This window comes from Pollachius pollachius, assembly GCF_949987615.1.
Source record: "Pollachius pollachius genome assembly, chromosome: 7".
NCBI classification, from domain to species: domain Eukaryota; kingdom Metazoa; phylum Chordata; class Actinopteri; order Gadiformes; family Gadidae; genus Pollachius; species Pollachius pollachius.
Window position 1 is genome coordinate 3,204,704 of NC_136940.1, and position 15,643 is coordinate 3,220,346.

General features: G+C 42.0%; 1 protein-coding gene across 1 annotated transcript in view; it reads left to right on the forward strand.

Moving 5' to 3' along the window:
* The window catches only part of LOC307077825 (uncharacterized protein), a 68,056-nt gene that overhangs the window by 36,689 nt on the left and 15,724 nt on the right, over positions 1-15,643 (forward strand). Inside the window, exons 6-13 of the mRNA XM_079739300.1 lie at positions 8,875-8,991; positions 9,066-9,182; positions 9,286-9,352; positions 9,536-9,755; positions 12,289-14,074; positions 14,470-14,643; positions 14,830-15,003; positions 15,176-15,222. Coding sequence (XP_079595426.1) covers positions 8,875-8,991; positions 9,066-9,182; positions 9,286-9,352; positions 9,536-9,755; positions 12,289-14,074; positions 14,470-14,643; positions 14,830-15,003; positions 15,176-15,222 — 2,702 coding nt within the window. The remainder of the gene's footprint in view (positions 1-8,874; positions 8,992-9,065; positions 9,183-9,285; positions 9,353-9,535; positions 9,756-12,288; positions 14,075-14,469; positions 14,644-14,829; positions 15,004-15,175; positions 15,223-15,643) is intronic.

The following is a 15,643-nucleotide window of genomic DNA, read 5'->3' on the forward strand; positions in this document are numbered from 1 at the left end:
TGCTGGTGAGACCCCAAAGATTGATGTAGATTCGCAATAATGAATCAAAATATTGCATATTCCACTGAGAATGCTGACAGAAATTTGGAGGAATCTTGTACACGAAAATGTACACATAACTTTTCATACGATATCATACGAACCATTGCATGAGGATATTTTATTCCACTGATGTCACTATCCACTCACTTTTGTCTTGTGTTCTTTTGTCATTAAGGCTCTACTGCTGTTCAGTGCACACATAACATCAAGTCTCATCTAAAGGAAAAGTTCAGGTGCATGTTTGAGGGAATCGCTAAAGCAGGACATTCAACACCTCTGAATGACTTCTACACAGACCGCTTCATCACAGAAGGAAGCAGTGGAGAGTTCAACAAGGAACATGAGGTCAGACTGATTGAAACAGCTTCCAGGAAACCAGCCAGGGAGGAAAAACCAATCAGATGTGAAGACATTTTTAAACCCTTACCTGACCAAGATCAACCAATCAGAACAATAATGACAACTGGAGTGGCCGGCATTGGAAAAACCGTCTTAACACACAAGTTCACTCTGGACTGGGCTGAAGGCAAAACCAACCAGGACATAAACATCACATTTCTCCTTACTTTTAGAGAGCTGAATTTAATGAAAGGGAAAGAGTTTAGCTTGGTGGAACTTCTTCATCACTTCTTTATTGAGACCAAAGAAGCAGGAATTTGCAGATTCGACCGGTTCCAAGTTGTCTTCATCTTGGATGGTCTGGATGAGTGTAGACCTCCTCTGGACTTCCAGAACAAACCGATCTGGACTGATGTCACAGAGCCGACCTCGGTGGACATGCTGCTGACAAACCTCATCAGGGGCGACCTGCTTCCCTCCGCTCGCATCTGGATAACCACACGCCCTGCAGCAGCCAATCAGATCCCTGCTGAGTGTGTTGACAGGATGACAGAGGTGAGAGGGTTCACTGACCCACAGAAGGAGGAGTACTTCAGGAAGAGATTCAAAGAGGAGAAGCTGGCCAGCACAATCTTCTCCCACGTCAAGACATCACGAAGCCTCCACATCATGTGTCACATCCCAGTCTTCTGTTGGATCACAGCTACAGTTTTGGAGGACATCTTTAAAACATCCAGGAGAAGAGAGGAGATGCCCAAGACCGTGACTCAGATGTACAGTCGCTTCCTGAGTGTTCAGTCCATACAGGGGGACAGGAAGTACCATGGGAGAGTTGAAATAGATCAGCACTGGAGTTCAGAGAGCAGGGAGATCATTGCCTCTCTGGGAAAACTGGCTTTTAACCAGCTGGAGAAAGGCAACCTGATCTTCTACGAGGCAGACTTGGAGGAATGTGGCATCGATATCAGAGCAGCCTCATTGACCTCAGGAGTTTTCACCCAGATCTTTAAAGAGGAGTGTGGGCTGTACCAGGACAAGGTGTTCTGCTTTGTCCATCTGAGCCTCCAGGAGTTTCTGGCTGCCCTTTATGTCTTGAAGTCCTTCATCAAAACTGGGGTCAATCTGCTCTCAGAAAAACAACCAACATCCGGGGAAGATAAACTCCTTCTCCTCTACAAGAGTGCTGTGGACAAGGCCTTACAGAGTGAGAACGGACACCTGGACTTGTTCCTCCGCTTCCTCCTGGGCCTCTCTCTGGAGACCAATCAGATTATCCTACAAGGTATACTGGGACAGACAGGAAGTAGCTCACTGAGCAATCAGAATACAGTGTCTTACATCAAGAAGAGGATAAATGGAGATCTTTCTCCAGAGAGAAGCATCAATCTGATCCACTGTCTGAATGAGCTCAACGACCATTCTCTAGTTGAGGAGATCCAACAGCTCTTGACATCAGGAAGTCTCTCTAGAGAATCTCTCTCTCCTGCTCAGTGGTCAGCTCTGGTCTTCATCTTACTGTCATCAGAAGAGGAGCTGGAGGTGTTTGACCTGAAGAAGTACTGTGCTTCTGAGGAGGGTCTTCTGAGGTTGCTGCCAGTGGTTAAAGCCTCCAAAATATCTCTGTAGGTTCACTATTAACAAGTATTACAATACACACAACATAAAATGCATAATACTGGAATATAAATGTTATGATAATATACAAAACATCTCTGTAGTTCTAATGTAATTGTACAATAACATGTACAATACATGCAAGAAAATATAAATAATGCTTCAATAGAAAGTAATATCACTATTCAAAACCATTTTCAAACACTAAAAAGCATATTTTCAATATTCTACATTTTACACCAAATATTGACATTTACGGATATAATATATTGACTAGTATATATTAGTTTAATCAATAAAACATCTCTTAAAGAAAATGTCAACACAATTCCTTCATTATGTTAAAAGTAAAAGGAAAGTTATTTTAATCATAGTTCCTAACATGTTCTGTTTATTTGTGAAGGCTGAATGGCTGTCATCTGTCAGAGAGATGCTGTGAAGCTCTGGCCTCAGTTCTCAGCTCCAACTCCTCTAGTCTGAGAGAGCTTAACCTGAGTACCAATGATCTGCAGGATTCTGGAGTAAAGCTGCTCTCTGCTGGACTGGGGAGTCCACACTGTACACTGGAAACTCTCAGGTCAGTTTCACTCAATGATCCAAGAATTACACCACAAGGTTCAATATCAGAAGGTATTTGACTGATTCACATCCAGAAAAGTAATAATTCACACCTGTGTGTGTGTGTGTGTGTGTGTGTGTGTGTGTGTGTGTGTGTGTGTGTGTGTGTGTGTGTGTGTAGCTTGTCTGGCTGCCTGGTCACACAGGAAGGCTGTGCTTCTCTGGCCTCAGCCCTGAGCTCCAACCCCTCCCATCTGAGAGAGCTGGACCTGAGCTACAATCACCCAGGAGACTCTGGATATATGATGCTCTCTGCTGGACTGGAGGATCCACGCTGGAGACTGGACACTCTCAGGTATGGAGAGGACAGCTCACCACTCAGGGACAATGTCTATTACAAGGATTAAACCAGCTGCTAGATGAAGTGGTTTAAACGCAGCTGTAACTCATGTTATTGAGAAAGTGATGAGAGCAGATGATTAAGGTGAATGTTTCAACATGCTGCTCTCACTTTGTTCCCCCCCCAGTGTGGAGCACGGTGGAGTGTGGAGACTGAAACCAGCTTTAAAGAAGTGTAAGTGTCTGTTTAGTTTAATTCATCACAACATACACTTACTATAGAGATGGAAAGTCCATCCACACAGCAGGAGGTGACGTCTATTCACTCAAATGTGTACTTGTGTGTATGTTTCCGTCTTTATGTATGTCTATTATGTTTGTGTAGGTATGTAGTAGGTGTATGTATGTTTCCATTACATAATGTCTATGTATACTATGTATGAACCAGTGTTACGGTACCAACAGTTAATTTCCAGCTTATATGTGAGCTCAGCTGGTTCAGTCTGTTGTTTACACAGGTAGATTACAATGTATGTGTATTCGAACTGTTCAAAGTCTAATATCATGAAAAGTATGTAGACTATGTATATATATATTTATAGCTCAGATATTCCATGGGAGCAATTAAGTCATCACGCTGAACATTTGATGTATAATTTGTGTATGTAGTCTAGATATTGCGGGAGGAGATGCACTTTATACATTTCTATAGGTTTCAATGTTTGACTGGGATAGCCACTCACACACTCATGGGATTTGCAATGAACTTTGACTTTAATTATCTTAAAGTCATTGCACACAAGTCCACTATCGTACCAATCATACGATATTATTTGTTTTTCTATGTTAATGCTTATTGAGTAGATTGGACAGGAATAAGAAGAAGAATGCAAGACAACAGAACTAGTGATGATGATGATGATGATGATGATGATGATGATAAAGATTGGTTCTGCAACTTAATCATGTCTTTTTCTCCTGTCAGATGCCTGTGAACTCATGCTGGACCCAAACACGGCTCAAAGACAACTCTCTCTGTCTGAGGAGAACAGAAAGGTGACAGAGGTTAGCGAGAACCAGTCATATCCTGATCACCCAGAGAGATTTGAGCACTGGCCCCAGGTGTTGTGTAGAGAAGATCTGACTGGCCGCTGTTACTGGGAGGTAGAGTGGAAAGTAGATGTTACTATAGGAGTGACATACAGAGGAATCACAAGGAGAGGAGCAGGTAGTGACAGAAGGCTTGGAGCGAACAACAAGTCCTGGTGTCTTCATTGTCATGAGGGTGGTTACTCTGCCCTGTACAACGGTAAAAAAACAGTCACGTGTCTCCCCCACGCTGGCTCTACCAGAGTAGGAGTGTATCTGGACCAGCCTGCTGGCACTCTGTCCTTCTACAGAGTGTCCCCAGGTGGAGGAGGGTCCTCAGACACACTGACACATATCCACACCTTCAAGTCCACCTTCACCCAGGAGGAACTCCTCCCTGGGTTTGGGTTATTGAGTCATGGTGCCTCTGTGACTCTGGGTCGGTTGTAGCAACACAGACACACATGCATATATAAACACACACACGCACATTTATGAATACACACGCATATATGAATACACACAAGACACAAACACACACACACACACACACACACACACGCATTTATGAATACACACGCATATATGAATACACACAAGACACACACACACACACACACATGCATATATATAAACACACACACACACACACACACACATGCATTCATGAATAAACACAATACACACACAAACACCCACATTTATTAATCCACACATACACACACACACATGCATATATGATTACACAAAAACTCACATGCACACACGTTTGCATGTATGAATACACACATTCCACACACACATATGCATCTATGAATAAACACACTACAAACACACTTTCGCATTCGCACACAAATAAACACATGCATGTACATTTAAGTTGATTTAAGTACATGGACTCAACTATACTGCTTTTTTGTGCCTCTGAAAAATGTTGGCGTGATAAACTATGAAAGGAAGAAACTTTTATAATGTTCCATAGGGCTCAGCAGGGTTTACAAAGACTATATTTCTAATGTAAAATGTATTTTAAATATTGATTGATTGTAAATCTAGACTTGTTTATTCTACAATATTTTGTATATTTTCAGACATTATCAGTTTCAAACTAAAGGGCTCTGATATCAGTTTATATTTTGATAAGCCTAACATGGAACCTGATTTAAAGCAGATTTAATATTATATTCATGAAAGCAGTCTGAGAAAAGCTATTGATCATGATTGACTTTAAACAGTATTGATACATGTTCCATACTCGTTAAAGATATTTACACACCTGTTTATGATTAGTATTGTCTGCTGCTTCTATTGTTTGAGTCCTAGTGTTTTTTGTTGTACTGGTTAATAAAGCATAATATTAATAAACAACTCAGTGGATCAACTTAATGTTGTCGTGTGTTCAGCAGAGGATCCGTTTACACTTGAAGGTCGGGGGTTCACTAAATAAAAATCCAAAACAGAGGCTTCATCTACACAAACATTAATAACCAGGATACCAGCAAGTGCATTTCCATATCAGACTCATACGCCCGAAGAGTGACGGAATATGGAGAGAATTCTAGAAGCGATCCGACAGGAAACAGACCCCAGCTACTGGCGTCGCTCCAGAGATGATCCTTGCAGGCTGGTTGATATACCACCTCCCCCGTGGCGTCTAACAGGACCCTGAGCGTCCATGTTGAAACACACAGAGGTCTGTGTTTGAGGCGGTGGTGCCGAGCTGCAGAAGAAGGAACCTCTCCTTCTCTGGGTGTGTGTGCGAGAGGGCCCATGCAGGACACCGTACCACAGAATCAGATCAGGAACTTTTACATTAAGACAGATCAGTCACACAACGAGTTCACCTTTTGTGTATTGTTATCATAGGGCAAGGCATGACATTAAAGAAGGATTCATTATTAGAATATTTAAATCCCTGCATGCAGTTTCGGCTGCGGCCACTAGAGGGTGCAGTGAGCCTCTGAAACATCACAAAGTGCGCCTATGGAGTTCAGCAGATGATTCTACTTCCTGTTTCTTCAGTTGAAATCCTCCAAGCTCAGCCGATGTTTCTCCAGAGCCCAATATATGCACCTGCTTGCACATGGAAGTCTTTCTTTACTACACAATAGACTATGGGCCTACTTATGTCTCTTACTCACAGGCTCTATATCAACTACAGCCTGTGATAGGAACCATAAATACACTTTATTACTACCTCATTTCAGAGGGTCTCCTGATGAGAAGCAACAAATAAAAAGTTTATGATTACTTCTCTCCTCGCTGTCTCCACAAACTACTGGATACTGAATGACTTCACGTTACAATGTTGGTACACTGTACTGATTTAGTGAGACTAAAGGTGTGTGTTGCTGAATACCAGCCTGTAGAGGGTGTAGCAAGATGGAGGAACACAAGAATCCAACTCAACCAGATTAATCACTGAAGAGAAAATAACCCTGCTATCATAGAAACATAACCATTATTAATGATAACACTACATACTGTATACTATGCTGTTCAAGGTCTGTTTTCTCCTCAACACCTTGTAAAGCCTTTAAAGCTGTCACATCAGCAGCTGCAGTCATGTAGAAATGTTCAATTTCTACATGAATGTTCAAATGTTCCAAAGGATCCACTTTGATGGCATAACAATCCAGTCTGTATTTCATTAAGTTTCTGCTTCTGAATGCTGAATGACACCACGTTAGAATGTTTGTACGCTGTGCTGATTCTAATGAGACTTAAGGTATTCTCAATGCCTGCCTGTAAAGGGTGTGTCAAGATGGAGAATTAAAAGCACACAAAGAATCCAAGCCAACAAGAACACTCATACAGTAAATATGCTGTTCAAACTCAATTACTTAATAACAATCCATGATGACAGTTCACACACTCTGCTGTGTGTCACTATTTATCTGATGATATATTTACTGTTTGGTTTCATGGCTAACATTCTTTATATTTACTCATAAATTGTAAACATTTTGGGACCCCAGTATGGAAAACTAATAGTTCAAAAAGGAGCAAACAGTCAAATGGTTCCACTGTTTAATACCCTTGGATATTTAACATGACCTCATGCGGGCCAAACACATGGACAATATTTTGAAAGTACTCAGAAGTGAGATCAGAGAACATGGTATTTAATGCCTGAATGCATTTTGCAATCAATTTCAATTCAATTTTAATTTAATTGAATTTTATTTGTTTAGCCCTTCATCACCATTACATTCTCAAAGGGCTTAACAGGCCAAATATTTATGACATTTGTGTCGTTTTGGCAAAGGTTTAGCTTTTGCTCCAATTTGTGTGTAGAATTCAGCGAAAATTAGCAAAAGACTTCGGAGCTCTCTGTCCATCGTTCATATTTTAATGAAGTGATTATTCGTCATCAGTGAGTGAGGTCATGGAACAGCAGCATATAGGAGGCTAGTCTGAGAGGAGTATGAACTGGGAGGGGAACTGGTCCAACTGGTTGGTTCACAGTATCATTTCCTTGTTATGAGTCGGGCTGTTTGGTGTGGCTCACTTCATTACAGCAGGAAGAAGACTAAGGTACTGTACTCAACTCTGATCCCTGATATATCATACGTATGCAGAACTTTAAATCTTATCAGTAGGTTGACTGATTTAGGAGCCCAGCAGCACAATCTTTACTCTCAGAGCCTTTAGAACCGTGTTAATGTTTGTCTCCGTTCCTAACACTTAACTTGTGTTTTCCTTTTGTGCTTTTATATTTTCATACGATATGGGGTAACACACGTTTTAATCACAGAGATGCTAAGGTACAGTTTGATGTGTTATGTTTTCTTTCGATTATTTGGTACTATATTCTCACTGTATTAATATATTCTAAATTATTCGGTTCTCAGTCCAAGTTCAGTGTTTCCAGGTTCCTGCTGTAAAAGAGACGTTGATCTCAGAGAGGGAACCTGTTTGAATAAAGGAATACGGGTCAGAGCATCAATACCTGTTCCCGTGTTGAGGGCGTTTCGGTCCAGGAACCAAACAGAACCCACATTTGGTTTCAATGGAGAACGATTTAAATTTAAACATTCACTGTAACGAGTAGTTTGAACTGTCTCATGGACTGTGTGTGTCTGTGTTGTAATGAGGTCAGTTTGGTTGTGTTGTGAACTTTTATTGTGGAGTTTCAATACAAACTGTAGTGAGTTAGTTTGGTTGCGCTGTGGGCTTTTATTGTGGAGTTTCAGTATGAACTATAATGAGGTCAGTTTGGTTTTGTTGTGGACTTTTATTTTGGAGCTTAATTGGTAACATTAGTTTCTTATTGAAGGTTATATAACGGTTTAGAACACTGATCTGTAGACTATTGATGCTCTATTGATTATGATCTACTGGAAGAGGGTTCAGCATTTCAGAAGGGAAATAAGGAATCATCCTAATATTGATTTGTATGAGATCCATACATAGATAGTTATAGAGTGTGTATGTATGATATCTAGACATAGAGAGTGTTAGAATGTATAGATTTAGACATAGATAGGGATATAGTGTGTGTGTGTGTGTGTGTGTGTGTGTGTGTGTGTGTGTGTGTGTGTGTGTGTGTGTGTGTGTGATCTAGACATAGAGAGTGATAGAGTGTGAAAATTAAACATTAGGAGGATAGGAAGTTGTCAATTTCACGCTCGCTAGTCAAATAGAATCCACAGAAACAATATGTAGTTGTGTTTGTGTCCAGGTCTCCAGTCTACTATGGATGAGGAGAGAGAGGAGGGGGGTCCTACCTCTAAAACCACTCTGTCTGGGGAACATGGCCGCCAGAGCAAAGCTAAGAGGTAAGAGGAGGATCTCTCCCCGTCTGTGACTTTGATCCATCTCAGAGCTCAGTAGTGATACATCATGACTCCATCCTTAGTCTGAGTAACAGCTGTGTGTGTTGTGTTGAAGCCCAGAGCAGCAGGAGAGAGCAGACTCCCCTGGACCCAGCTGTGTCTCCATGAAGAGTGACCGCTCTATGGCTCAACCTGAACAGTTTAAAGATGGAAATCTATCTATTAAGAAGAGGTAAGGATTTAGCAGAGATGATAAAAATACAGCATATAACAAACATCAATAAATCCTGGTTCTTGTTTTTCTAGAAAAGTCCTGCAGGAGAGGGCAGACTCCCCTGGACCCAGCTGTGACTCCATGAAGAGTAACCGGTCTATGGATAGACCTCCTGAATTGAAAGATGGACGCCCCACCAGAAAGGATAGGTAGGAGTTTCAAACAGAAGAGGATTTATCTGACTTAATGTATGTAAGTCAGGAAAAATAGATCCAAAGTGTGTGTGTGTTTGTGTGTGCTTGTTCTCCACAGACAACACCAGGAGAGGTCAAAGGTTACCAGTGCTGAGTCAGTACAGCAGCAAACAGAGCTGATCAAGGTGTGTAAATGTACCAGACATTTGACTTAAGCTCTACAGGAACATTAGAAAGCATCTCTTGTGGTGCTAAAAGTATCCAAGGTTCCCTCTTTAGACCAGCGGGACGTGAATCCAGGACAGATGCTTCTGATGTTCTCAGTTAGTTCAGAGTAAAGTTCTCCTTGATGTTCGTTTCTATTCCAGAGGGCTGAGGAGAACGCACATGCTTTTCTAGACAAGGAGCTGAAGAAGCTCTGGAGGGTTCTCTTACCACAATGCTCAGAGAGTCAGAGGGAGGAGGAGGAGGAGGTGGATGGTAAGAATGAGGAGCAGAGGAGGCGCGCCATAGAGGGAGTGGCCGACATCACAAAGCTCTGCCTGATGGAAATGAACCAGAATGAACTGGCCGACACACTGGGGGGCGGTAAGGTACTCTTATCTTGAAAACAGGGCTAGTGCAGCATTTGTTCAGCAAATTAAATTACATAATGTGAGATTTCTGCATTTCTACCATCAATTTGGAGATCTTTCCTATTCTGGGTTAGATGGTTTGATCCAGATATGTATGGTTATGTGGGGATATCAAATTAAATGGTTTGATCCAGATATGTAAGGGTATTGTGGAATTATCCAGTAGCGCTGAGATCGTTTATTGGCCTGTGGCATGTGCCACCGCGACCACTGACATACCATGGCATATGCCGTTCAGGAACGGTAACTGCCGTTCAGATGTGCGATCTGTTGTTGCTCTTGAAATGACAGATGCTTTAGAAAACAGCCGGACTTGCTCCGGTGACGGTAGTAAGCCTAGCCTTTAATCATCTGCTCGTTCCAATCGCTTCTTCTGATAGCTTGTAACCCAAGACGTCTCCTGTTTGCCTTAAATGGAGTGCGAGATGATGGTATCCTGTAAAACTTCTGCGTTTTGTTAGTCTTATTAAAACGGTTTGTGCAACCAACCGCACAACAAGACATGATCGCGGCTCTAGTCGCTCTGGTCTCTTTCTGCACTACATGCGCGTAGATCGGGGAGTGACGTAGACTGACGATCCCTCAGAGTCCTCGGTTGCTAAGCGACGTCAACGTCTTTGGCAGACTATTTCTCAGCTGATCAACACTACGAATGCTGATAACAAATAAATTGTAAAAAGACATACAGTGTACATTTATTTGGCCATATGCTAAAGACGTGTCTAGTTTACCGTCATGCAGGCTGTGTTCAGTAAAATAAATAGCGATGTTTTAATAATTTTGATTGATTTCATACAAATCAAACCTCTCCCTGTGTCGTTGTGTGTGCGTGTATCCGAGGTGCGTGCGTGCGTGGGGGGTTCTTGATTGACCGATTTTCGAATATTATTCGAATACTTCGCAGCGAATATTGAATATAGTATTTTTGCCAGGAATGCACATCCCTAGTACTTACCATTTTACATGAGTGGCATGCCAGTGGAAAAACGGTAGCTGTCATCCCACGACATATCCCGCTTTGATCGTTGAACTCTTTTCACATAGTAGTTATAAAAAGCTATTAAAACTACAAAATGACTCCATTAATGCAGGCTATGTGGAAAATGCATGGACCTATTAAAGAAAATGCGCTGACGTTGGCTCAGCCTGGCTCCGCCTCTTCCGCTACGTAGCTAAGATGGCTGCCGTAGAGTACGAAAATGTAGATCAATCCACACTCCGCGGTTTGACCGTTTGAGTATACCATCCGGGTCCTTTCAGTACACTTCTTTTCGCCCTGGTCTTAATTGGAACGCCCTATGTACTCAAACTAAGTATAATGAGTGTGGATAGTATGCATATTGGAACACAGCAATAGACTATGGCTCTAAATCTCTGTTATCGATTAGTCAGACCTGTTTAGGTGGCTAGGCTAACTACCGTCACCGGAGCAAGTCCGGCTGTTTTCAAAAGCATCTGTCATTTCAAAAGCAACAACAAACAGGTCGCACATATCCTAACAGAACGGACCAGAGAAACGTATAAATTCCTTTATTTACAGCGTTATGTTGTGATATAGTGTCAATAAAGACCAAATATATATAGCTTTACATTTACGGCAATACTTATTTTGAAATTATACGGAGGAGGCGGGGCGTGCTGGTGTCATATGCCATTGTTGGGAACGGCAGTTACCATTTCACCCGAACGGCAGTTACCGTTCCACCCGAACGGCAGTTACCATTCCTGAACGGCAGTTACCGTTCCTGAACGGCATATGCCATGGTATGTCAGTGGTCGCGGTGTCACATGCCACAGGCCAATAAGCAATCTCGGCGTCTCTCGGATTATCGAGTTGAAGATTGTTGGACATTATGCTGCATATCAACAGCATAAAATCTCAGTGGAAGAGTTGCAGCACTATCTTGGTCTTTCAGCATAGCAAGTCACCAGTGATTCACAATCATTATTGCTCTCATGACGCCAATCATAAGTCTGTGTAAATAACAAAATAAACCTGAACATTTTGAATCTGTAACATGCAGTCCTTTTCACAACCATAAGAAATGAAGCCTCTAAATATCGTGATGTTGATAATTTAAAAGGAAATATTGACATGTTTCCACTCAGGCTGGTCTGATACAAATTCGCATGAAATCTTACAAAAAGTTACCAGTCAACATCAAAATGTATTCTTATGCTGAAACAAGGGCAAAATCAGCCATGTTTGGATTTCACTATTCATAGTGTCCATATCAACCACCAAAGCAAAGATGGAGATTGTTGTATTTGCTGGTGAGACCCCAAAGATTGATGTAGATTTGCAATAATGAATCAAAATATTGCATATTCCACTGAGAATGCTGACAGAAATTTGGAGGAATCTTGTACACGAAAATGTACACATAACTTTTCATACGATATCATACGAACCATTGCATGAGGATATTTTATTCCACTGATGTCACTATCCACTCACTTTTGTCTTGTGTTCTTTTGTCATTAAGGCTCTACTGCTGTTCAGTGCACACATAACATCAAGTCTCATCTGAAGGAAAAGTTCAGGTGCATGTTTGAGGGAATCGCTAAAGCAGGACATTCAACACCTCTGAATGACTTCTACACAGACCGCTTCATCACAGAAGGAAGCAGTGGAGAGTTCAACAAGGAACATGAGGTCAGACTGATTGAAACAGCTTCCAGGAAACCAGCCAGGGAGGAAAAACCAATCAGATGTGAAGACATTTTTAAACCCTTACCTGACCAAGATCAACCAATCAGAACAATAATGACAACTGGAGTGGCCGGCATTGGAAAAACCGTCTTAACACACAAGTTCACTCTGGACTGGGCTGAAGGCAAAACCAACCAGGACATAAACATCACATTTCTCCTTACTTTTAGAGAGCTGAATTTAATGAAAGGGAAAGAGTTTAGCTTGGTGGAACTTCTTCATCACTTCTTTATTGAGACCAAAGAAGCAGGAATTTGCAGATTCGACCGGTTCCAAGTTGTCTTCATCTTGGATGGTCTGGATGAGTGTAGACCTCCTCTGGACTTCCAGAACAAACCGATCTGGACTGATGTCACAGAGCCGACCTCGGTGGACATGCTGCTGACAAACCTCATCAGGGGCGACCTGCTTCCCTCCGCGCGCATCTGGATAACCACACGCCCTGCAGCAGCCAATCAGATCCCTGCTGAGTGTGTTGACAGGATGACAGAGGTGAGAGGGTTCACTGACCCACAGAAGGAGGAGTACTTCAGGAAGAGATTCAAAGAGGAGAAGCTGGCCAGCACAATCTTCTCCCACGTCAAGACATCACGAAGCCTCCACATCATGTGTCACATCCCAGTCTTCTGTTGGATCACAGCTACAGTTCTGGAGGACATCTTTAAAACATCCAGGAGAAGAGAGGAGATGCCCAAGACCGTGACTCAGATGTACAGTTGCTTCCTGAGTGTTCAGTCCATACAGGGGGACAGGAAGTACCATGGGAGAGCTGAAATAGATCAGCACTGGAGTTCAGAGAGCAGGGAGATCATTGCCTCTCTGGGAAAACTGGCTTTTAACCAGCTGGAGAAAGGCAACCTGATCTTCTACGAGGCAGACTTGGAGGAATGTGGCATCGATATCAGAGCAGCCTCATTGACCTCAGGAGTTTTCACCCAGATCTTTAAAGAGGAGTGTGGGCTGTACCAGGACAAGGTGTTCTGCTTTGTCCATCTGAGCCTCCAGGAGTTTCTGGCTGCCCTTTATGTCTTGAAGTCCTTCATCAAAACTGGGGTCAATCTGCTCTCAGAAAAACAACCAACATCCGGGGAAGATAAACTCCTTCTCCTCTACAAGAGTGCTGTGGACAAGGCCTTACAGAGTGAGAACGGACACCTGGACTTGTTCCTCCGCTTCCTCCTGGGCCTCTCTCTGGAGACCAATCAGATTATCCTACAAGGTATACTGGGACAGACAGGAAGTAGCTCACTGAGCAATCAGAATACAGTGTCTTACATCAAGAAGAGGATAAATGGAGATCTTTCTCCAGAGAGAAGTATCAATCTGATCCACTGTCTGAATGAGCTCAACGACCATTCTCTAGTTGAGGAGATCCAACAGCTCTTGACATCAGGAAGTCTCTCTAGAGAATCTCTCTCTCCTGCTCAGTGGTCAGCTCTGGTCTTCATCTTACTGTCATCAGAAGAGGAGCTGGAGGTGTTTGACCTGAAGAAGTACTGTGCTTCTGAGGAGGGTCTTCTGAGGTTGCTGCCAGTGGTTAAAGCCTCCAAAATATCTCTGTAGGTTCACTATTAACAAGTATTACAATACACACAACATAAAATGCATAATACTGGAATATAAATGTTATGATAATATACAAAACATCTCTGTAGTTCTAATGTAATTGTACAATAACATGTACAATACATGCAAGAAAATATAAATAATGCTTCAATAGAAAGTAATATCACTATTCAAAACCATTTTCAAACACTAAAAAGCATATTTTCAATATTCTACATTTTACACCAAATATTGACATTTACGGATATAATATATTGACTAGTATATATTAGTTTAATCAATAAAACATCTCTTAAAGAAAATGTCAACACAATTCCTTCATTATGTTAAAAGTAAAAGGAAAGTTATTTTAATCATAGTTCCTAACATGTTCTGTTTATTTGTGAAGGCTGAATGGCTGTCATCTGTCAGAGAGATGCTGTGAAGCTCTGGCCTCAGTTCTCAGCTCCAACTCCTCTAGTCTGAGAGAGCTTAACCTGAGTACCAATGATCTGCAGGATTCTGGAGTAAAGCTGCTCTCTGCTGGACTGGGGAGTCCACACTGTACACTGGAAACTCTCAGGTCAGTTTCAGTCAATGATCCAAGAATTACACCACAAGGTTCACTATCAGAAGGTATTTGACTGATTCACATCCAGAAAAGTAATAATTCACACCTGTGTGTGTGTGTGTGTGTGTGTGTGTGTGTGTGTGTGTGTGTGTGTGTGTGTGTGTGTGTGTGTGTGTGTGTGTGTGTGTGTGTGTGTAGCTTGTCTGGCTGCCTGGTCACACAGGAAGGCTGTGCTTCTCTGGCCTCAGCCCTGAGCTCCAACCCCTCCCATCTGAGAGAGCTGGACCTGAGCTACAATCACCCAGGAGACTCTGGATATATGATGCTCTCTGCTGGACTGGAGGATCCACGCTGGAGACTGGACACTCTCAGGTATGGAGAGGACAGCTCACCACTCAGGGACAATGTCTATTACAAGGATTAAACCAGCTGCTAGATGAAGTGGTTTAAACGCAGCTGTAACTCATGTTATTGAGAAAGTGATGAGAGCAGATGATTAAGGTGAATGTTTCAACATGCTGCTCTCACTTTGTTCCCCCCCCAGTGTGGAGCACGGTGGAGTGTGGAGACTGAAACCAGCTTTAAAGAAGTGTAAGTGTCTGTTTAGTTTAATTCATCACAACATACACTTACTATAGAGATGGAAAGTCCATCCACACAGCAGGAGGTGACGTCTATTCACTCAAATGTGTACTTGTGTGTATGTTTCCGTCTTTATGTATGTCTATTATGTTTGTGTAGGTATGTAGTAGGTGTATGTATGTTTCCATTACATAATGTCTATGTATACTATGTATGAACCAGTGTTACGGTACCAACAGTTAATTTCCAGCTTATATGTGAGCTCAGCTGGTTCAGTCTGTTGTTTACACAGGTAGATTACAATGTATGTGTATTCGAACTGTTCAAAGTCTAATATCATGAAAAGTATGTAGACTATGTATATATATATTTATAGCTCAGATATTCCATGGGAGCAATTAAGTCATCACGCTGAACATTTGATGTATAA